Genomic DNA, 24,596 nt, shown 5'->3' on the forward strand with positions numbered 1-24,596 from the left:
TCCAGATAGTCTGCAGAATATCTATTTCATATTTGAAAACAGAAACTCTAATGAAAATAACTTTTCAAAATTTCATTCTGAACATTTATCAGTCAAAAGAGCAGAACTTTCCACAATTAGGCCTGACAAAACTTCAAGAGTACACTCACTTATTCTATTTTCTGATTTCTGGAGACTAAAGAATTTTTCTGTAGCATCACCTTGTGTCCACTTATTTAAAGGAGCTAGACTGCAAATCTAAATATCAAAATTCAGATTTATATAATGCAGTCGCTTAGCATTTTTGTACAATAAATATTGAATTAATTTTCTTTTTTGAACTAACCACCGTACTAATGTGGATGAATTAATTCCTGAATGACCAATTTGTTCCATGTAACAAAATGATCAAAATAGCCTAATTATTTAAAAATTTCTAATTGGTTATTAAAAGTCTATACCTTTAGACCTCCAGGCAATGCAGCCTATTCCTTAGTATAGATGATTATAACACTAGAAATAAACAAACAAATGCATGATAAATGAGAACCATTCATTACCTACTACATGATTGGGCCCACAGCATGTCAGGTTCAGGTGCATAATCTTTTTTTTTTAAGAGACAGGGTCTCACTCTGTCACTCATGCTGGAGTGCAGTAGTATGATCGTAGTTCATTGCACCCTCAAACTCCTGGGCTCAAGTGATCCTCCCACCTCAGACTCCCAGGTAGCTAGGACTACAGGCATGTGCCACCACAGCTGGCTCCTTTTTTTTTTTAGAGATAGGATCTCACTATGTTGCCCTGCCTGGCTGGTCTGCTTCAAATGATCCTCCTGCCTTGGCCTCCCAAAGATCTGGGATTATGGGCATAACCCACTTCACCCAGCCTATAATAAATTTTATAATAACATTTCACAGTCAAAGTTAGGTTTTCTTCCATGTTGGAGAAATAGGGTACTTTTCAGTCAAAATTTCTAATTTAACTGAATGTTCGCTCATATTGGTTTCTTTCTTATTGCTCCTAAAAATTATAACAAATTACATATAAACTTTCAGGACACTCTAAAGAACAATGGTGACCCACACTCAGAACATGAAGGCAGCCGTGAAATCCTTCCTTTGTCATTCCCACAATCTGGGGCAAGTACACGTAGAAATGCAAAACTTTGTGTGGGTGCAATGATGCAGTAGCGTGTACTCTGGTACCCATTTCCTTTGACCTCCAGTTAAGGTCGTATTTTCAGTATTACTTAACTATGTAAGCCTGCATTCTTGTCTTGACATTCCAATCTAATTTATATTCTTCCAGTCCTGATTATTTTTGCTTATGTTTTTCTCTTTTGCCACTTTTACTCCTTATAAATTTTCCCCAAACAGTCTTTGGAACAAGGTTTGGATGTCAAATTAATGAGATCAAAATTGACTTGGTTGACAGATTTGTGATTAACATAGAATATGGTTTGGGACATTAAAAACATCATAAACTTTTAGGTTGGCTAGCACTGTGTTGAGCACTTAACAAGTTTAAAGAATTATAACAAGACCTGTATTAAAAGTCTGACTTCTAGACTTCTGATTTGTGAGGGCTTTACTATGTGTTAACATTTTATTTCTAGAAAATTCCAATAGTAAGCTTTGGCTGTTATTCATTCATCTTTATAGCTAGAATTTCTAAATACAAACTAGCCTAATTGTACATAAATTTAATAGAAACATGAAGAGACATGATATCCGGCTTCACTAAATTATTTTGTAATGTTTACCTTTTTCAAATTTTAAAATGTTTAATTGTCATCAAATACACATAACATAAAATGTAGCATGTTAACCATTTTTAAGTCTATCTTCAGAGGCATTAAGCACGTTCATATTGCTATGCTACCATCACCATCATCCATCCACAGAATTCTTTTTGTCTTGCAAAAGTGAAACTCTGCTTCATTATTTTTCTTTTTAATAATCATTTTCACAGGTACCTGCAAAATAATAAGATTACATCCATCTCCATCTATGCTTTCAGAGGACTGAATAGCCTTACTAAACTGTAAGTACCAGTGGGAATTAATTTGCCCATTCCATGGTAGTCTGACAGCCTAGACTATTCTAATCCAGACCAGCCTCCCTGTCCATGACAGTACCAAGGAGCCATGCAAGTCGTGCTGAAGGAGCAGTAGAGCACCGTGGCTAAGACCATGGGATTGTGAATTAGACAGGTTTCAGTCTGAGCCCTGATTGCCTTACTTACTAGGTGTGTGACCTTGAGCAATTTGTATTCTTTTTTTTTTTTTTTTTTTTTTTTTGAGACAGTCTCTCTCTGTCACTCAGACTGGAGTGCAGTGGTGCAATCTCAGCTCACTGCAGCCTCCGCCTTCCGGGTTCAAGCAATTCTCTACCTCAGCCTCCCGAATAGCTGGGATTACAGGTGCCCGCCACCATGCCTGGGTAATTTATTTTGTATTTTTAGTAGAGACGCGGTTTCACCATCTTGTCCAGTCTGGTCTTGAACTCCTGACCTCATGATCCACCTGCCTCAGCCTCCCGAAGTTCTGGGATTGCAGGTGTAAGCCACCACACCCAGCCAATTTATATTCCTTTCTAAGCATAAGTTGCCTCTACTATAAAACACAAATTATAATAGTTCGTACCTCAGGGATGTTGTAAGAAACAAGAAAATGCGTGGGAAGCATTAGGCACACTGTGCCTGACACATACTAAGAATTCAAAATACATTTGCCACGGTGACAGGAGTGATGATTGAATGAACTTAGACAAAGTAAAAGCCTGATGCAGCCAAGCAGGGTGGCTCATGCCTATAATCCCAGCACTTTGGGAGGCTAAGGCACGAAGATCCCTTGAGCCCAAGAGTTTGAGGCTGCAGTGAGCTAGGATTGCACTACTGCACTCCAGCATCCAGCATGAGCCATAGACCAAGACCCTGTCTCTGAGAAAAAAAAAAAAAAAAAAGCCTGATGATGATATTTGTGATGAAGAAGAAAAAACCCAAAGACTTCCCTAGTTATTCAATTATTCTTTTTTCTCTAATCCCACTTTTACAAATGCATGAAATACTGTAAGGTTAAAGAAATAAAGCTTTTTGTGGTATAATATACATAATCTAAAATTCACCATTTAACTGTTTTTAAGTAAACCATTCAGTGGCATTAAGTACATTCACATTGTTGTGGAACCATCATCACCATCCACCTCCAAAACTTTTTCATCTTCCCCAACTGAAACTCCATATTTGTTGAATAATAATTCCTCATATCTGTCTCTCCCCATTTCCCCCTCTCCCCAGCCCCTGGCAACCATCATTCTACTTTCTGTATTTATTAATTGGCTATTTTAAGTACCTCATATAAGGAGAATCATAAAATATGTAGTCTTTGTGTCTGGTTTATTTCACTTAGCACAGTGTCTTTAATGTTCACATGTTATAGCATGTGTCAGAATTTCCTTTTTTAGGGCTGAATAATAGTCCATTGTATTTATATACCACATTTTGTTTAACTGTTTATCTGTCAGTGGACATTTGGGTTGTTTCCACCTTTTGGCTGTTGTGAATAATGTTGCCATCAACACAGGAATACAAATATCTGTTTGGGTCCCCACTTTCACTTTCACTTCTTCTGGGTATATACCCAGAAGTGGAATTGCTAAGTCAGTTGGTAATTCTTTGATTTTTGAAGGACTGCCATTTGATTTGATTTTGATTTTTTAAGGGACTGCCATACTGTTTCCCACAGCAGCTGTACCATTTTACTTTCCAACTAGTGATGCACAAAAGTTCCGATTTCTCCACATCCTCACCAACATTTGTGTTCTCGTTTCATTTGTTTGTTTTGACAATAACTATCCTAATGGGTATGAAGTGGTATCTCATTGTGCTTCTTTTTAAAAAAAACAGGCTTTCTCAATGTTCCATTTTATTCAGTTCTGCCATGCAGCATTCTAGAAGTAACTGGAAAGAAGTATAACAACATGAGTACATAACTCCCTGTATTTCCATTTATGTCCCCTTGTTTTCCACATATCCTGTTCTCTATCCTAACGCAAGAAACCCATTCCAGTCAGATTTTTAGCTTGTGGTATCAGAGTTTGGGATTGAGTCAAGAACACCTAGTAATTTACTAGCAAAATGGAAGAAGACTGCAGAAGACTCGAAGCCTTAACAGTAACCACTTTAGCCATATCCTCTCCCCTTCTACCCCATCCCTGCTCTTTTATGTCTTAGCAAAGTACCCAGCGTCAATATTGGACTCACTCTCGTCAGGCTCCTGACTGTCTTCTTTCCATATATCTTTGCAAAATTTACTAAACACCATCTGTTAGGTTTAATGTTCAGTGGATGTGGAGGAAGCTCTTGAAAGGCAGTACAGAACTGGAGAGTAAACTTAAAAGTGTCCTCCATCTCTTTTCATAGCTTTTCTATAGTGCCGGAATATTGTTGAGTGTTAAAGATGCCACATATTTCTAGTTAAATAATCGTTAGTCCTAGCACTTTGGGAGGCTGAAGTGAAAGGATCACAAGGTCAGGAGATGGAGACCATCCTGGCTAACACAGTGAAACCCCATCTCTACTAAAAATACAAAAAATTAGCCGGGCATGGTGGCACACACCTGTAGTCCCAGCTACTTGGGAGGCTGAGGCAAGAGAATCGCTTGAACCTGGGGGGCGGAGGTTGCAGTGAGCCAAGATCGTGCCACTGCACTCCAGCCTTGGCATCAGAGTGAGACTCTATCTCAAAAAATGATAATAATAATCATTAGATACCTGATGATTTATGGATCTAAATAATGATTAGATCCATAAGTATTCATTAACCCTCATAGAGTGCACGTATTTTAGGTAGACACCATGAGGGCATAGAAAGATAACTCAGGCTTGGTCCCTTTAAGTAGTTATATCTTAATGTTTCAGATAGAGCACTGAGCTATCGCTGGGGAGGGGCAGGACTCCTGTTCTCTAGAAGTTTATGATCTAAGATGGGAAAACAATGCCAACATATATACAACATTAGAGAACCATTTTTTAAAAGTACTTAAGTTCCAAACCTGTGTTGCCGAAACCAAAATTGCTATTATGGTTCACTGAAAGGAGTGATTATCTCAGGTCCAGAGCAGTAAAGGATGGCTCTGAAAAATGAAGAGGACTGGGCAAAACAGGTGAGCATAGGGAGCAATAGTGGATCAAATGTCTTTTACCTGGAGGGTTTTTGTATAAGAGAACCCCCTGAGGTTGTAAGTCATTTCTCACCCCTTACTGTGCCCACCTGGGCTCCAGGTTTGCAAAGGAGGGAAGGAAGAGGCTCTATCACGGGGTGCCATTGCTCACTAGCCCTGAGCAAAAGTCAAACCCAGCAAGGGAGAACAGATTCCTGGCAGGCGAAATTCTACAGGATGTTTACTCAATTTATGAAAGACTGAAGAAGAGAGAGAAATCAGTGTGAATCGTGTATTAGTGGAAGTCAAACTTGAACTCTTACTTGCATGTGAATCATAAGCAGAAAGAAAAAGGAAAGAGGGAAGAAACTGGAGTAAGAGGTGTGAGCAGAGACACTGCTATAAAACATAATGTATACTGAATGTTTATGGCATGCATTGCCTCTATTAAACCATAGGAAGTAGATCCTGATATTATCCCCATTTTAGAGTTGGGGAAGCTGAGGCTTACAGGAATTCGTTGCTTGCTCAAGGTCACTATTAATAAGTACAGGAGTCAGGAATCAAACTGTTCGATAGCAGATTTAGTGCAGTGAATTGCTACACTAGAGAGATTGAGACATGAGTGAACATGGCAAGAAGAGGAGATCAACACAATAGAACAGAGAGTTATTTCACTTTGCAGAGGAGTGGGATGTAAAGATGGGTAAGGCAGAGTCAAACTCTTTAGCAAGGGATGCACTACCCTTTTGTCCAGAACAGGCCCCTGCCTGCCTCCTGGGTTTATCTCCTGTCTCTCCTCATAGCCCCTTCATGGTGAGGCCCCATTGAATTACCTGGTGATTTCTTAACTTGTCAGACTCTCTTACCTCTTGCTTTTGCATAAGCTATTTCCTCTGCCTAGAATAGCTCCTGCCCATTCTTTGCTTTGTGAATTGCATGTCTTCATCCAAGACTCTTCTCAATTGTGCTTCTGTTTAGTAAAGCCTTCTCCTGTCTCCTCATTCCTCCACACTCTGCAGTCCCTACTCCTAGCAAAGCTGGGTGCTTTCTCCTCTGCAATGGAAGAGCAACCATGCATTATACACTTCCCTCTGTTTCCCTGACATTACAAAGTAATCTGTTCACATGCTGTGGTCTCTTCAGACTCAAAGCCCCTTAAAGAAAGGGATGGCATGCTTAGCACAGTGCCATGGCGTAAGTATTCAAAATAGGTTAATGAATATGTGAATAGATGAATGAATAGATTGATTAATTAATTATGGGGAAATTTAAAACTAGGTATGATAAGGTAAGTGATAGCAATTCTTAGAGATTCAAAGGCAGGGAAGTGTCATGATGAGAATGCTATATGAAAAAATTTAAGATAGATGATTATTGTTTTTACTTTTCTTATTGTAAGACATCAAAAAGCTACAAATTTATTGTAGTCATTTCTCCTTTTCCAGGTATCTTAGTCATAACAGAATAACCTTCCTGAAGCCGGGTGTTTTTGAAGATCTTCACAGACTAGAATGGCTGTATGTTTAATTTATGTGGCATTTTATAGCACTAGTTTTTAGATTCTAGAGATATATAAATGAATTAATTTTTTTCTTCTGGCTGGCAGGATCATTGAAGATAATCACCTCAGTCGAATTTCCCCACCAACATTTTATGGACTAAATTCTCTTATTCTCTTGTAAGTACTAAACTAAAGCAAATATTTCAATCAAAGGCAAAGACATTAATAAAAATTAATGCTTAAATTTAATACCATTAAATCTGGATTTGTTAAAACCCCAAAGAGGCCTTTTCAATGAAAAACCTTTTCTTAGTCATATTCTATAAGGCTATTTATAGTTCCAACAATTTTAAAAGATTTTCTGTCTTCTAGAATATGAGCCCATAAAAACTGAATACATTCTCACTCATATTTTATCACAATATTCTTTTTTTTTTTTTTTGACATGGAGTCTCACTCTATCGCCCAGGCTGGAGTGCAGTGGCATGACCTTGGCTCACCACAACCCCTGCCTCCTGGGTTCAAGCCATTCTCCTGGCTCAGCCTCCTGAGTAGCTGGGATTACAGGTGTGTGCCATCACGCCCAGCTAATTTTTGTATTTTGAGTAGAGATGGGGTTTCACCATGTTGGCCAGGCTGGTCTTGAACTCCTGACCTCATGATCCTCCCACCTTGGCCTCCCGAAGTGCTGGGATTACAGGCGTGAGCCACCGCGCCCAGCGTTTATCACAATATTCTTAAGCACATCATTACTGTCTTTACAGGCAGACCTCAATGATATTGTGGGTGTGGTTCCAGACCACTGTAATAAGGCAAATGTCACAATAAAGCAAGTCACAGAAATTTTTTTGGTTTCCCAGTGCACATAATAAAGTTATGTTTACGCTATAGTGTAGTCAACTAAGTGTGCAATAACATTATGTTTAAAGATGTGCATACCTTAATTTTAAAATTCTTTATTGCTAAAAAGTGCTAACAATCATCTGAGTTTTCAGCGAGTCGTAATCTTTTTGCTGGTGAAGGGTCTCATGTCAATGTTGACAGCTGCTGACTAACCACAGTAGTGGTTGCTGAAGGCTAGGGTGGCTGTGGCAATTTCTTAAAATAAGATAACAATGAAGTTTGCTACATTGATTGACTCTTAATTTCATGAAAGATTTCTCTATGGTATGCAATGCTATTTGCTAGCACTTTACCCACAAGAGAAGTTCTTTCAAAATTGAAGTCAGTACTCTCAAATCCTGTCATTGCTTTATCAAATAAGTTTATGTAATATTCTAAATACTTTTTTGTCATTTCAACAGTGTTTATAGCATCTTTACCAGGAGTAGATTCCATCTCAAGAAGCCACTTTCTTTGTTCATCCATAAGGAGCAACTCCTCATCCGTTCAAGTTTTATCATGAGATTGCAGCAATTCAGTCACATCTTCAGGCTCCACTTCTAATTCTAGTTCTCTTGCTATTTCCACCACATCTACAGTTACTTCTTCCACTGAAGTCTTCCCTTCGAAGTCACCCATGAGGGTTGGAGTCAACTTCTTCCAAACTCCTGTTAATGTGAATATTTTGACTTTGCTTTCATGAATCACAAATGTTCTTAATGGCATCTAGAATGGTGAATGCTTTCTAGGAGGTTTTTAATTGACTTTGCCCAAATCCATCAGAGGAATCACTACTTTTGGCATCAATAGCCTTACAAAATGTACATCTTAAATAATAAGACTTGAAAGTTAAAATTAGTTTTTGATCCATGGGCTATAGAATGGATGTCGTGTTAGCAGGCATGAAAACAACATGAATCTCCTTGTAGATCTCCATTGGAGCTCTTGGGTGACCAGATGCCTTGTCAATGAGCAGTGTATCTTGAAAGGAAATCTTTTTTTTCTGAGCAGTAGGCCCCAAGAGTGGGCTTAAAATATTTAGTAAACCATGCTGTAAACAGATGTGCTGTCATCCAGGCTTTGTTGTTCCATTGATGGAGCACAGGCAGAGTAGATTTAGCATAATTCTTGAGGGCCCTAGGATTTTTGGAACAGTAAATGAGCATCAACTTCCACTTGAAGTCACCAGCTGCATTCGCCTCCAACAAGACAGTCAGCTTGTCCTTTGAAGCTTTGAAGCCAGGCATTGACTTCTCCTCTCTAGCTATGAAAGTCTTGTATGGAATCTTTTTTCAATAGAAGGTTGTTTCATCTACATTGAAAATCTGTTGTTTAGTGGAACCACCTTCATGAATGATCTTAGCTAGATCTTCTGGATAACTCGCCGCAGCTTCTCCATTAGTACTTCCTGCTTCACTTTGTAATTTTCTGTTATAGAGACAGCTTCTTTCCTTTCCTCATGAATCAACATCTGCTAGCTTTAAACTTTTTTTCTGCAGCTCCTTCACCTCTCTCAGCCTTCATAGAATGAAGTAGAGTTAGGCCTTGCTCTGGATTAGGCTTTGGCTTAAAGGAATGTTGTGGCTGGTTTAATCTTCTATCCAGACCACTAAAACTTTTTCCATCAGCAATAAGGCTGTCTTACTTTCCTATCATTTGTATGTTCATTGGAGTAGCACTTCTAATTTCCTTCAAGAATTGTCCTTTGCATTCACAATTTGGCTAACTGGTGCATGAGGCCTGGTTTTTTGACTTATCTCAGCTTTCAAAATGCCTTCCTTACTATGTTTAATCATTTCTAGCTTTTGATTTAAGGTGAGGAGGTATGCAAGCAGTATATCTTGAAAGGAAACCTTTTTTTTTCTGAGCAGTAGGTCTCAAGAGTGGGTTTAAAATGTTTAGTTAACCATGCTGTAAACAGATGTGCTGTCATTCAGACTTTGTTGTTCCATTGTAGAGCACAGGCAGAGTAGATTTAGCATAATTCTTGAGGGCCCATAATTCTTGTGGGACTCTTCCTTTCATTTGAACACTTAGAAGCCATTGTAAGGTCATTAATTGGCTTAATTTCAATATTGTTGTGTTTCAGGGAATAAAAAGGCCTGAGGAGAGAGATATGGAGGAATGGCTGGTTGGTGGAGTAGTCAGAACACACACAACATTTATCGATTAAGATTGCTGTCTTGGCTGGGTGGGGTGGCTCACGCCTGTAATCCTAGCACTTTGGGAGGCCGAGGCGGGCAGATCATCTGAGGTCAGGAGTTCGGGACCAGCCTGACCAACATGGTGAAACTCTATCTCTACTAAAAATAGAAAATTAGCTGGGTGTGGTGGCACATGCCTGTATCCCCAGGTACTCGGGAGGCTGAGGCAGGAGAATCGCTTGAACCTGGGAGGTGGAGGTTGCAGTGAGCTGAGATTGCACCATTGCACTCCAGCCTGGGCAACAAGAGTGAAACTTTGTCTCAAAAATAAAAAAGATTGCTGTCTTCTATGGGCATGGTTTGTGACACCACAAAACTACTGCGATAGTAACATCAAAGATCACTGATCACAGGTCACCACAAACAATACAGTAATAAAAAGTTTGATGGCTGGGCAGGGTGGCTCACGTCTGTAATCTCATGCTTTGGGAGACTGAGGAGAGAGGATAGCTTGCAGCCAGGAGTTTGAGACCAGCCTGGGCAATATAGCAAGACCCCATCTCTACCAAAAAAAAATTTGTTTTTAGTTAGCAGAGCATGGTGACACATGCCTGTAGTCCCAGCTACTCAGGGGGCTGAGACAGGAGAATCACCTGAGCCCAGGAGTTTGAGGCTGCAGCGCACCATGGTCACACCACTGCACTTCAGCCTGGACAACAAGGCAAGACCCTGACTCAAAAAAAGGAAAAAGTTTGAAATACTCTGAGAATTACCAAAATGTGACACAGACACACTAAGTGGGCACACACTGTTGGAGAAATGGCATTCATAGACTTGCTCAATGCAAGGTTGCCATAAACCTCCAATTTTAAAAAATGCAGTATCTGCAAAGTACAATAAAGCAAAACACAATAAAACAAGGTGGGCTGGGTGCAGTGGCTCACACCTGTAATCACAGCACTTTGGGAGGCCGAGGTGGGCAGATCACCTGAGGTCAGGAGTTCAAGACTAGCCTGGCCAACATGGTGAAACCCTGTCTCCACTAAAAATATAAAAAGAAAAAAATAGCCAGGCATGGTGGGGGGCATCTGTAATCCCAGCTACTCAGGAGGCTGAGGCAAGAGAATTGCTTGAACCTGGGAAGCGGAGGTTGCAGTGAGCCAAGACGGCCCCACTGCACTCCAGCCTGGGCCACAGAGCAAGACTCTGTCTCAAACGAAATAAATAATAAATAAATAAAAATAAAACAAGGTGTGCCTACGTTAATCTTGGTAAAGAAAAAAATTCCTTTAAATCATCTCCTTTCCACCATTTGTTGTTGAAGGGTTCAGGCTTTTTTTTTTTTTTTCAGTTACTAACATTACTGCTTTCCTCCATATAATAACTTATATTTGTTAAAATTTTATTACTATCAAGTATTTAAATATAATTAGATTATAATTAAATATAATTAGATTATAATTAAATTATAATTTAAATAAAATTAGAGGGAAGGCTGGGCATGGTGGCTCACGCCTGTAATCCCAACACTTTGGGAGTCCGAGGTGGGTGGATCATTTGAGGTCGAGAGTTTGAGACCAACCTGGCTAACATGGTGAAACCCCGCCTCTACTAAAAATACAAAAATTAGCCGGGTATGGTGGCGCATGCCTGTAACCCCAGCTGCTCGGAAGGCTGAAGCAGGAGAATCACTTGAACCTGGGAGGCAGAGGTTTCCATGAGCCAAGATCATGCCACACCACTCCAGCCTGGGCGACAGCCAGACTCCATCTCAAAAAAAAAAAAATTAGAAGGAAAAAACAACTAATTTAGTGGATTTGTGTGGTTTCATAAGAATAATAATAATACTATGTTTGACCCAAGATGAGAAGAGAACCAGAAATATGTGACTTGTTTGTCTTTTCCTTTTTCAGAGTCCTGATGAATAACGTCCTCACCCGTTTACCTGATAAACCTCTCTGTCAACACATGCCAAGACTACATTGGCTGTAAGCGATTGTATCTTTTTTTAAAGAACTCAACTAAATTTTCTGTTTTTACCTAATTCATTCCAGATACAAGATTGTTTTAGTTTTTCTTAAAAATGATAAGGGTTTTAGTATCATATCACATTTCCTCAAACTGCTTTAACATGATTTTTACGTTAAACATCTACTTTATCTAAACTAACATCTCTAAACTCTCAGCAAGATAAAACATCTCAAAAAAAAAATATATATATATATATATATGTACTGGAGCCAGGAAGAAGAAACACAGAAGGAATGTCACCGCATCTATATAACATCTCCCCCTTTCCCTGCTGATATACTCACCTACTAATTTGGCACAGAAAGACTAAGTCATTTTAATTTCACTCTAGAATTCTGAATAATAAGAATATGATATTTAGCATTTATTTTTCAAAAGCTAATCATGATAAAATATGTTCCATGGAATATTTTACACAGTAGCTTTGCTTGTAGTAATAAGTATCACTCCACCATTCAGAACTCAACCATCCAGTAAATTTGCCTATTTAGAACACAAGTAAAAAATAAAAGAAAGAAATAACCAAAATAACTATTAACAAGTTCAATCAACAAACTGCCATATGCTGTATCATATGAAAACTCCCTCTGTATCTTATTTTATAAGAAATTCTCACAAGTTGGTTGTTTGATTTCTAAGCTCATAGCAGATTACAAATGTCAAATTAAAAGGAAGAGGAAAAGTTAGAGTCAAAAGCATTGATTGTAGCCAAAAGTAACAACTATCAACTTGATAAAAAAGCATAAGTGAGAAATGCTATAAAAAGCAATGACAGTAATTCAAACTGTACTAATTTGCAACCTCTCAGAAAAAAACAAACATCCTGAAAAGTTACTAAGTCCAGTAGCCATTTTGGTATGACAGTACAATACTGTACTATACATTGAAAACAAGCTAAAGCCATAAAGGAAAGGGCAAATTAAGTTCAATATCCTTCATTAAAATTGAATTTTGGTTCAAATGAATGCATTAGCATCTATTACAGCCTCAGTAATCCCAACTTAGTAATTAAGCACAATTGAACAATACTTACATAATTAGCAATTAAAATGTGTGCATTTAGACCAGAAGCAACTGTGTGCAGTATTATGACCAAGCAATAATAAACCTTGCCTTTGTTTATAAAAAGGCAAGAAGATATACAATATACTTCAGATAAACATCAAAATGATTAAGATGTATTACTAAAAAAAATTAAAATTAAAAATTTTGTTACTAAAGTTTTCATAGGTAAATTCTAGCTATCCAAAACAACTTATTCCATATGAATTCCTGATAGTGAATATTATCCTGATTTTAATTCTGGTAATAATAATACTTTGCTTTATAATTATTCACTTTTTTTTTTTTTTTTTTTTTGAGACGGAGTCTCGCTCTGTCGCCCAGGCTGGAGTGCAGTGGCGCAATCTCGGCTCACTGCAAGCTCCGCCTCCTGGGTTCACGCCATTCTCCTGCCTCAGCCTCTCCAAGTAGCTGGGACTACAGGCGCCCGCCACCACGCCCGGCTAATTTTTTGTATTTTTAGTAGAGACGGGGTTTCACCATGGTCTCGATCTCCTGACCTCGTGATCCGCCCGCCTTGGCCTCCCAAAGTGCTGGGATTACAAACGTGAGCCACCGCGCCCGGCCAATTATTCACTTTTTTATAACTAATCATACTATTCTTACCTTGCATGAACTTTCATTTAGCACAGTATGAACTAGAAAATCTGACAGATTTGTTGGCCAAACATCATTTTAACTCTGATTTAGGGGAAAAATACATACAAAATAAAGAGACAGATGACAGCCCAGGAAATTATGCTTCTAAGATATTTGCAAGACAATAAACTGAAACCTATATTAGTTCTTGCAAAGCAATGAGAAACTGTAAATGCCACAATAAAAGTTGTAAAGTTCAAAAAGAAAGAAATAGAAGTAATAAGCAAGCATAAGGACAGATATGGCAATAGCCAAAGGTGAACTAAAAGTCAAGAAATAAAGTAAACTTTTCTTTTGAGATGAAATTAAGCAAGTTTATTTATTAGCCAAAGAAGTCAATATGAAAAGCTTGAAAATATAGAAGACGATGGGAATACACAATAGTGCAAAGTAGTAGGAGACATGGAAAAGAATGGAAAAATAAAATGTGATCACACACACACACGCATACACACAGCAGTGAAAATGAATGAACTATCAGTACTTCAACATGACTTAATGTCAAGAACATATGAATTACTCAAGAAAAAGTCACAGAAGACTACATATATTACAATTCCATTCCTATAATACTGATTAAGATATAGAAAGCCACAAGACAGCAGTACTTCCCCTCTACCAATAAGAAAGAGCTTTATAATCTACAAAGTCATAATTTTGTGGAGCCCATAAGTAGGCTACAGTCATAAGGTAGCCAAATAAATGGAATTCTAAGAAGCAACAAGGAGATGTGGGACATAACATACTATTTCACTTTTGACAGAGCACAGGATGAAGAGTTGGCTGGCATGAAAGCAGGTACAAAGAAAACTGCTAAAACTTTAATAAACTTGTAAGCTTAAGTGTGGGCTACCACAGCGCTTTAGAAGAACTGGGAACCCCATATGCAAGGGGATTTAGCTATCTTTAACAGGCTCTGTTTCACTAATCTCCACCAACCACAAGAAAAACTAGGAGTAGGTAAGGAAACCAGACAGAGCCCTCATTGGTAGCACTACACAAAACTCCACCTTCTTCTCTAAACTCACCCCTCTCAGGGAACAAAAGCATCAAGCCTTTGGGAGTGGGACAGAAAATCCTCTTCACCCAGGGACCGGGCAAAGATCCATTACTTCCATAAGAGGAATAGAAACTAGAGCATTCTGCCCCAGGGTACCAACAAAAAAAAAAACACTCCAGCCAGGATCTTGCACTGGTCAAAGCAGTGGATAGTGCCCATTTGTATCATGGCAGAAAATGCTCTTATAAGAGTTTGGCTTCTGGGGAAGGGGAAACAGCAAAGCTGAGACAGCCCCATCCCCAAAAGAGTAAGGAAAAAGAAGTACATTGTCAAATTATAAAGCAATCAACAGAACCAGAACCAGCAATAACTCAGATTTTACAACTTCCAAACAGAGACATTAAAATGCTTATGATTAGTAAGTTAAGTAATATAATGGAAAGATGGATAATATGCACGAACATAAAGAAAATGTCAGCAAAAAGATGGAAACTACAAAAGAGAAACAAAAAGTTATTTTAATAGCCTTAGCAGCAGAATGAACACAGCTAAGGAAAGAATCAACAACCTTGAAGATAGATCATAGAAAGCTTTCAAATTGAAACGAAAAGAAAAAGGAGACAAAAATAAAGGCAAAACAGAGAATCCAAAAGCTGCAGGATAATATAATTGTCTAACAAATGTGTAAATGGAGTCACAGAAGAAGAATAGAGGAAGAACAGGACAGAAGACATAGCTGGAGAAATAATAGCCAAGAATTTTGTTACATTAATGTAATGCAACAAAGCAGAAATCTAAGAACCTCAGAAAAATCCATGCAGAAATCGACAAAAACTAGATAAATTATAGTCAAATGCTGAAAACCAAAGATAAAGAAAAGTATCTTAAGGCAATCAGAGAAAATAGAAACATTATACACTGTAAAACAAAGACAAGAAATGCAACTTTTTTTTAAAAGCCACAAGGACTATGGTAATATTGGGGGAAAAAGATTTCAGAGTAAGGACTATCACCAGGGATAAAAAGGGATATCATATAATAATAAAAAGATCAATTAAGCAAAAATATGTGATAATCCTAAATGAGTAAACGGTTTCAAAATACATACAGTGAAAACAATAGAACTGTAAAGAGAAATAGCTAAAAGTCAAAAGATGTCATTTAAAGCTGATGAATCTTTGGCCAGGCATGGTGGCTCACACCTATAATCCCAACACTTTGGGAGGCCAAGGCAGGAGGATCCCTTGAGCTCAGGAATTTGAGACCAGCCTGGGCAACATAGTGAGACCCTGTCTCTATTAAAAATTTTTTTTAAAAAATTAGCTGAGCGTTTAGCTGGGCATGGTGGCGGGCACCTGTAATCCCAGCTTCTCAGAAGGCTGAGGCAGGAGAATCACTTGAACCCTGGAGATGGAGGTTGCAGTGAGCTGAGATCACGCCATTGCACTCCAGCCTGGGCAACAGTGAGACTCTGTCTCAAAAAAAATAAAAATTAGCTGAGCATGGTAGCGTGTACCTGTAGGCAGTCCCAGCTACTCAGGAGGCTAAAGTGGGAGGATAGCGTGAGCCTGAGAGATCAAGGTTTAAATGAGCTATGATTGTGCCGCTGTACTCCAGCCTGGGCAACAGAGGGAGACCTGTCTCTGGAAAAAAACAACAACAACAACTGACAAATCCATAGATTAGATAGACAGTGGTATTCCCAAGGTGAACACTAATAAAAAGCACGTAATTAACCAATATTATATGGTAAAGAGAGGCAGGGGAGCAGAGAGGAAGACAATGTACACAAATTTTACCATAGTATCATCAAAAGAAAGAAGGTATAGTGCATTGGGTAAAGTTACAAAGATTGCCAATAGAATATACAAACCTTTCTAAATATCATAAGAAATAAATTTTTTAAAACACCATTAGGTTAAGATAAATATTACACACACACAAAAAAAAAACCTGAGGTGAAAGTTTTTTAAACCTATGGAGTTATGTAATAATATTTTTAAAAGACAGACTAAGGCCAACTATATTAATCATATCAATAAATATAAGTAAGCTAAACTCACCTATTAAAAGAAAAAAGACTGGGAAAGAAGACCTGGAAAGATATTTCTCAAAAAATACTTACAAATGGCCAAGAGGCATATGCAAAAATGTTCAACATTACTAATCATCAGAGAAATGCAAATCAAAACCACAATGAGGTATCACCTCACACCTGTTAGAATCTCTATTATCAAAAAGAAGAGATGACGAGTGTTGACAAGGTTGTGGCTAGAAAGGAATTCTTGTGCACTGTGGATGAGAATGTAAATTAGTACAGCTGTTATGGAAAACATACGGAGCTTCCTCTAAAAATTAAAAATAGGACCAGGCGCGGTGGCTTACACCTGTAATCCCAGCACTGTGGGTGGCAGAGGTGGGAGGATCACTTGAGGTCAGGAGTTTGAGGCCAGCCTGGTCAACATGATGAAACCCCATCTCTACTAAAAATACAAAAATTAGCCGGGTATGGTGGCGGGCACCTGTAATCCCAGCTACACAAGAGGCTGAGGCAGGAGAGTCACTTGAACCTGGGAGGCGGAGGTTGCAGTGAGCCAAGGTCACACCCCTGCACTCCAGCCTGGGCGACAGAGCAAGACTCCGTCTCAAAAAAAAAAAAATTAAAAATAGAACTATCATATGATCCAGCAGTCCCACTTCTGGGTATATATCCAAAGGAAATTCCATTAGTATGTCAAAGAGATATCTTCACTCCCATGTTCATTGCAGCATTAGTCACAATAACCGAGCTATTAATCAACCTTAGTGTCCAACAACAGTTGAATGGATAAAGAAAACATGGTAGATATATACAATGGAATACTAGTCAGCCTTAAAACAGAGATCCTGCCATTTTGACAACATGTGTGAACTTAGAGGACATTATGCTGAGTGAAATAAGCCTGAGACAGAAAGAAAAATACTGCATAATCTCATTTATATGTGGAATTTCTTTTTAAGTTGAACACATAGAAACAGAATAGAATCATGGCTATGGGTCATGGCAGGGGGAATGAGGAGATGTAGGTTCAAGGGTACCAAATGACAGTTATGAGATGAATAAGCATACAGATCTAATGTATGGCATGAGGACTATAGTTTAATAATACTGTATTGTATAGTGGAAATTTGCTAAGAGGGTAGAGTTTAGGCACTCTTATCATAAAAGAAATTAACTATGTAAGGTGATGGGTATGTTAATTTGCTTGATTGTAGTAATCATTTTACTATGTACTATATATCAAAACAGGCTATATACCTTAAGTATATATAGTTTTTAAAAGTATGTCATGTAATTGCAAACAAAAGAAAGCAGGCATCATATATTTTATCTAAGTAGGTGGAATTCTGGCCAATATGCATTAAACAACACAATGGCATTTTAATGCTATAACTGCAATTTCCAATAAAAGATATCACATTATATATACACACCAAAGAAATTAATATAGCAACCAAAACAAAAGAAAATGTAGACATACATAAGCAGTAAGAGATAATCCACCACTGGGTCAGGCGCGGTGGTGCATGCCTGTAATCCCGGTACTTTGGGAGGCCCAGGCGGGTGGATCACCTGGGGTCAGGAGTTTGAGACTAGCCTAACATGGTGAAACCCTGTCTCTACCAAATACAAAAAAAAAAAATTAGCCAAGTGTGGTGCCTGTAATCCCAGCGACTCGGGAGGCTGAGGCAGGAGAATCTCTTGAATCCGGGAGGCAGAAGTTGCAGTGAGCCGAGATTGTGCCATTGCACTCCAGCCTGGGCAACAAGAGTGAAACTCCATCTCAAAAAAAAACAAAAACAAAAAGATAATCTACTACTTCTCACTCCATAAAAGATCAAGTAGAACCAAAATAAGTAAATAACATAATTAGTAAGTTAATGCTAATCAGTGTATATCAAACTGCAATGCCCCTTCTCAATAACAGAACTGCTTTCTTTGGGACAGCAACATAACTAGCTAAAATACTACATTCCCACACTTCTCTGCATCCACATATAGGATATGTCTTAAGTTCTGACTAGGGAGGCTGAAGTATTACAGTGTAGAACTTCAGGAAAATCTCCTTAAAGAGAACGATGCAAGTCCTTTCTTTTCCTTCTTTATCCAGAAAAAAAAAAAAACAAACTGAATATGATGACTTGAGCTCTAGCAACAGCTTGTACCATGAAGACAAGGGCATGTGATCAGTGAATATGAAAGATCCTGGGTTTCTAACAACTTTGTAAAACAACCATATCAGCCCTGAACTGCCCAACTCTAGATTTTTTTTCCTGGGGGAAAAAAACCCCAAAAACTCTGTGTACTTATGCTATTACAGATGCGTCGCTGTTATATGTACATGCACCTAATCCTAATATGAACTTGAAAGCAAAGAATGCCCAAAGAACATTCACCAAAATTGACCATATATTTTAGGACATACACATACACAAACCAAACTCAAGAAAACAGATGGAGGGATTAGCCTAAAACAGGAGAAGGGTCATCTCTTCCTCTGAGACTAGAAGGAGACCAGGTGCATATACAGGTAAGTTTACAGATGTTGGGCAGCAAGTCAAGGGCTTTTCCCTTCTTCATCACCTCGATTTTCTCTGCGAAGTAGGAGCCAGAAATGTTTAAAAGGTGGAGGAGGAAGCAGATAGAGAGTAACATTTTCATGTTTTGAATGCCACTAAGGGACAAGTTGAGGGAGAATAGACAAGATTATAGTTTTTGTCTTTTGTTATTGTTGTTATTCAGATTGAAGAACCACCAAAGTTTTCATTTTTATCCAATTCTACCAGGTATAAAGGGAAAAATAAAATGGTTAGTCTCAGAGGCTCATTAGATAGGAAGGGTGGTGGTTTAAACACAGTAAAAAATAAGAATAAGAAAACACGCCTTTGTTAACTCCATTAAAGCTTGCAGCTAGGGAGCAAGAAACAGATTTTTTGTTGTTATTTTGATTTTGTTATTGTTATTTTTGCTTCAGCTAAGAGGTATGCTGCAAACCAGATCCCTGCATATCAAGGACTAAAACCCCTAACTTTAGGAAGAAAATATACATATTCATGCCCATAGAAACACATCATACAAATGTGACCCCAAATGTTTTTATTATTAACACGAGAGGGGGGAAAAAACAGTAAATATACAACCCAAGGTTAAAATAAACCCAAGGTTAAAATAAACTCAAAATTAAACTACCAGTTTAATCAAATGTCCTTAATTTGTGCCCCAATATGTGCCTCTTTTTGATTTTCATAAATTAGTAAATTAGTACTAACAAGTATTTTTGTCAGCTTAATAGAAAACTTACATAAGTAACTAAATAGGAACATCAACTCACCTCATTAAGCGCATTTTGTGAGACTTAAGAGAGCATCACCACCTGGTGGTAGATTCAGGGTAATGATTAGCAACCAAATAGAAGGAAATGGCCAGTCCCTGTCACGGATAACATACATTATGAGAGGCCAAAAGCCTTGGCTAAAACTAAGACCAAAAAAAGTAGCACTGTGAGTGATTTGCTTCCAATTTAACAGAATAACAGAAATTTGGAAGGGTGATCTAGAATCCACATTTAAGATTCTAATACAATATCCCAGGTAGTACAAAAATCCTGTCTACAAAACTATAGAGATGTGATACATTGTCTGTGCTAAATACCTGTAGTAAAAAGAAACAACTTCTCTGGATATCATAGATTGCTAGATAGTTTAAATTGGATTTAAATTTGAAACGTTTTATGTCCCTCAATCAGTAAATCTAATTTTGCAATCCAATGCAACATAGAAAACCCCTGATATATTCTATAGTCTGACTTCAAATATATCTCTCATTTTGTTTTTGTTTGTTATAAATACACCAAATATTCTTCAATTGCCTTGATTTCTAGATACTTTACATCCTGGTCTTCCAGATTTTCCAGATATATTTGATTTGTCATCATCTATTTTTAATGCAGCACCTAAAATAAAACTGACTCACACGTAGACAGTGGAGTATAGGCACTTCTATTGATACTTTCCGTGTTTCCTTTCAGATTTTAATAGCTGTATCATACTTCTGCTCTCATGTTTTAGTCACAATTATTCCTGAACAGCTTTATGTTACATGGTGACCAGTAAGCTGAGTGTTAGAAGAGACTGAATAGATTTAAGGGCCAGCATTTACTTTTGAAAGTCTATCCCTAAACCTCAGCTCTCTTCCTCCGCTCTATAAAGTTCCACCATAAACTCACAAAAGAAGAGGAACAATAAAAGAGTAACTTCAAGATAACCATGAAGAGACAGTAAACATAAAAATTTTGATACATTTTTATGCTTAGACCGTGAGGAGGTTTATGGTGACATACGCATCACACAGCAAGGAAGCCCCAGAGGATTATATTTAGATAGATAGATAGATAGATGATAGATAGATAGATAGATAGATAGATAGATAGATAGATAGATAGATGATAGATTAGATAGATAGATAGATATAGATAGATGATAGATAGATAGATAGATAGATAGATAGATAGATAGATAGATAGATAGATATAGATAGATGATAGATAGATAGATAGATAGATAGATAGATAGATAGATAGATAGATGATAGATAGATAGATATAGAGGTAGAGATATAGATATATGCAGCTCTCTAAATTGGAAATGCAGAACCTAAGGCAATCTCCTGTTTGCTTTCTGTCTGCACTGGCCTTTATGACAATATAAAAAGCAAATAAGGGTATTCCCAATAGTAAAAGATTATTGAGGATTTTTTCTGGGGAGTGATTAGGCTGGAAAGGTAGGAGCTAAATATTGTTTTGGCAGCAGCAGCTTCTGCAACAATAATAGAATCTGATGCAGACTGTAGCAAAATAAAATCACACCACTTAGGGAAATGTCATTGGTAACTTTGGACAAATGTTTCATATGGTTCATTATGAAATATCGGTTAATAAATTAGATATTTACCATAACAAATGTTTTCGATTTGACTTCTTGTTCTTTTCAATTTCTCAGAATATATGTGCCCATATGAACTCATGATACAGATGGGACGCAAAACATTTTTACTATTAACATAGAAAAAAGTGTATAATATAGATATTATATATATATAATTTCAGCTGTAATAGAAATGGCTACAAGTGAGAGTCTATATGAAATAAACAGTATGTAAAGAAAAGATATTTTATTAGAAGGCAAATAATTTTAACCAATTTATTTCTCTCCATGATTAAGATTTAGCTGTATCATTTTATTTTTATGTTCCAGGGACCTTGAAGGCAACCATATCCATAATTTAAGAAATTTGACTTTTATTTCCTGCAGTAATTTAACTGTTTTGTAAGTAATATGCTATGCTTTTGAAGTAATATTACATTTTCTTACAAATAAAATTTAAAAACACCCATTTTATGGAAAAAAATTCCCAAAGAACATCAAGAGTCTGTTGTTGGATCTCAGTTTGAGAAATGCTAAATTGAAGTGTTAGCCTATAAGAATGTTTATCCTTTGCAAATTATTATGGCATAAAGTAAGTTTTTCTTTATAATTGTGAAAAAATAGTTACAATCAAAATGAAAAACAAAATACGCTGAATGCTCACAGCCCTGAGGATGTAATTATGGACATCAAGATAAACCTTAAAGTGTTAATGAGTGTAATTCCTTCTTATGCATCTCTGACCTATTTTAAATTCACATGGCATTTTCTGTTGAAAGTAAAGGATGTTAGGTCTTCCTTCAGTAAAAAAAAAAAAAAAAAAAAAATCCAACTCTCCTATTCACAGCTTATTTTACCAGAATGTTTTTCAAACTATGGATTGCAACTAATAAGTAGGTGTGAAAGTAACGTATAGCACAATTTAGTATACCCTTGTCAGCATTTTTAAGTGAAACAGAATTTAATTGAATAGATTATATCAGACTGCAATGCAGATAATAAATGTATTGTTTCATGAGCCTTGGGTGTGTGTGTGTGTGTGTGTGTGTGTGTGTATGTATGTGTTTTATGATTCAATATAAAACACATTTTTTACTGTGTGTTACCACAGGAAATATTTGAAAACCATTATCCTAGACTACACAGGACCCTGTATATAGGCGATACAATAGCTCCCACTGATATTACCATATGTTTTCTCCAATTATATCCCCCATTCCAATGAGTTCCGATGAGTTCCAGTTTGAACTCCTCCTGAGTTCAGCAATCTTCAGGTGCAGGGTGCTTGATGTAAATCATGCAAAATAGTGTATAGTAATTGCCCAAAGGAAACCAAATTGCACCTGAAGGACACAGAACAAATAGATATCTGAAAAACTTAGAATTTCTTTTCTATTGTACTTGTATTTATTTTTTAAGGAAATCTCTGTATTAAGAGATTATTTGTGGATTTCCTCTTGGCAGGTGTTGTGCTTTAAAGGTCCAAGAATATCGGGAAATGGTGGTAATGGTTTGGAGTGCAGTGAGGAAATAAATGGGAAAGGACAATTTGAAGGCATGTCATACAATGTTTAAAAAATTAAAAGCCCTTTAAAACTTAGTTCTGAGGCCGGGCGCGGTGGCTCACGCTTGTAATCCCAGCACTTTGGGAGGCCGAGGCGGGAGGATCACGAGGTCAGGAGATCGAGACCACGATGAAACCCCGTCTCTACTAAAAATACAAAAAATTAGCGGGGCGTGGTGGCGGCGCCTGTAGTCCCAGCTACTCGGAGAGGCTGAGGCAGGAGAATGGCGTGAACCCGGGAGGCGGAGCTTGCAGTGAGCCGAGATTGCGCCACTGCACTCCAGCCTGGGTGACAGAGCGAGACTCCGTCTCAAAAAGAAAAAAGAAAAAAAAAAAAAAACTTAGTTCTGAGTTGGTCCTCTAGGCTAGCTGGTAACACATGAGATCAATGCAGAAATGTCAAGTTAAACAGTCTGATTCAGCATCCCAAATTAGAGATTCTTCTAAACGGGTTCAGCTAAGAGTGGACTTCCTTAGGCAGATCCGCCCTAAATCACATCAAGTAACAAATGAGTAGGAGTGCTGTGGTGTGTGGGCTATTTTGTTAGACAGTCATGCTATGCAGACTGAAGAGACAAGTCTAAAACTGCTCCTATGCTCTTGGTTGCAAGATATGCAGTCTGTATTCTCAAAAGCTGGGGTTTTCACCATTTCTCTTGCAAAGCTCTTCCCTCCCTATTTCACTTAAAATTTTGAATTTCTATTATTATCATCATTAAAACATTTGAGAAATTTAGGTTTAAAATTAAATTTGATAATTTATACTACTTCAAAATGTCTTTATGTGAAAAATGTACTGTATATTCATTATCTTTGTTTCTGCAGACCGTTCCTCTCTTTAGTAATTCTTGTCAGTTACCTAAAGAAGTTACAATGTATTTTTCTTTTTACTTTCAGAGTAATGAGGAAAAACAAAATTAATCACTTAAATGAAAATACTTTTGCACCTCTCCAGAAACTGGATGAATTGTAAGTATGACTGAACATATACTGATAAGAATTTTCTTTCTACTGTTTTATTTTTCACACTTGTACTTATATGTGTTTATACATTTAAGAAATATTACTTATCTCCTCTTTCTAAGCATTATTTACATATATACACCTCAAGCTACAAAGGAATTCAGATAGCATACAAAAAATGTGGGAAATAAAAATATAAATATTTGAGGAAAGTGGGTTAAAGGAAACACAGCTGTAAAGAAATAATAAAGCCAGTATAAAATTAATAAATAAAATACATTCAACACCACTCTGTTCCACTCCTAAAGAAGGACAGTAAATTTGTGGGGGGATTTTGTTTTGTTTTTGTTTTTTGTTCTGTTTGTTTTGAGACAGGGTCTCACTCTGTCGCCCAGGCTGGAGTGCAGTGGCACCACCTCGGCTCACTGTAACCTCCACCTCCCAGGTTCAAGCGAATATCCTGACTCAGCCTCCTGAGTAGATGGGATTACAGGTGCATCCCACTATGCCCAGCTAATTTTTGTATTTGTAGTAAAGATGGGGTTTCACCATGCTGGCCAGGCTAGTAAATTTGTTATTATGTTTCCTAAAGGATTAGGATTCAGGCACCATAAGATTAGAAGATACCACTTTGCTGATCTGAAACCAAAGGATAATCTTGGATCCATAAGGAAATTAGACACTATTGTGGATAATATTC

The 24,596-nt window shown here is 37.5% G+C and overlaps 1 protein-coding gene across 8 annotated transcripts in view; it reads left to right on the plus strand.

Moving 5' to 3' along the window:
* The window catches only part of RXFP1 (relaxin family peptide receptor 1), a 122,205-nt gene that overhangs the window by 73,127 nt on the left and 24,482 nt on the right, over positions 1 to 24,596 (plus strand). For 5 of the 8 annotated variants that reach the window (XM_055276256.2, XM_055276257.2, XM_063638332.1 and 2 more), the window contains 6 exons: positions 1,954 to 2,025; positions 6,593 to 6,664; positions 6,754 to 6,825; positions 11,588 to 11,662; positions 21,700 to 21,771; positions 23,831 to 23,902. In XM_055276256.2, coding sequence (XP_055132231.1) covers positions 1,954 to 2,025; positions 6,593 to 6,664; positions 6,754 to 6,825; positions 11,588 to 11,662; positions 21,700 to 21,771; positions 23,831 to 23,902 — 435 coding nt within the window. Of the gene's footprint in view, positions 1 to 1,053; positions 1,122 to 1,953; positions 2,026 to 6,592; positions 6,665 to 6,753; positions 6,826 to 11,587; positions 11,663 to 21,699; positions 21,772 to 23,830; positions 23,903 to 24,596 lie in introns of those variants that run through there. The other 3 variants (XM_055276260.2, XM_055276261.2, XM_063638333.1) reach the window with 3 other exon arrangements.

The sequence above is a fragment of the Symphalangus syndactylus genome, chromosome 4 (assembly GCF_028878055.3).
Source record: "Symphalangus syndactylus isolate Jambi chromosome 4, NHGRI_mSymSyn1-v2.1_pri, whole genome shotgun sequence".
NCBI lineage: Eukaryota > Metazoa > Chordata > Mammalia > Primates > Hylobatidae > Symphalangus > Symphalangus syndactylus.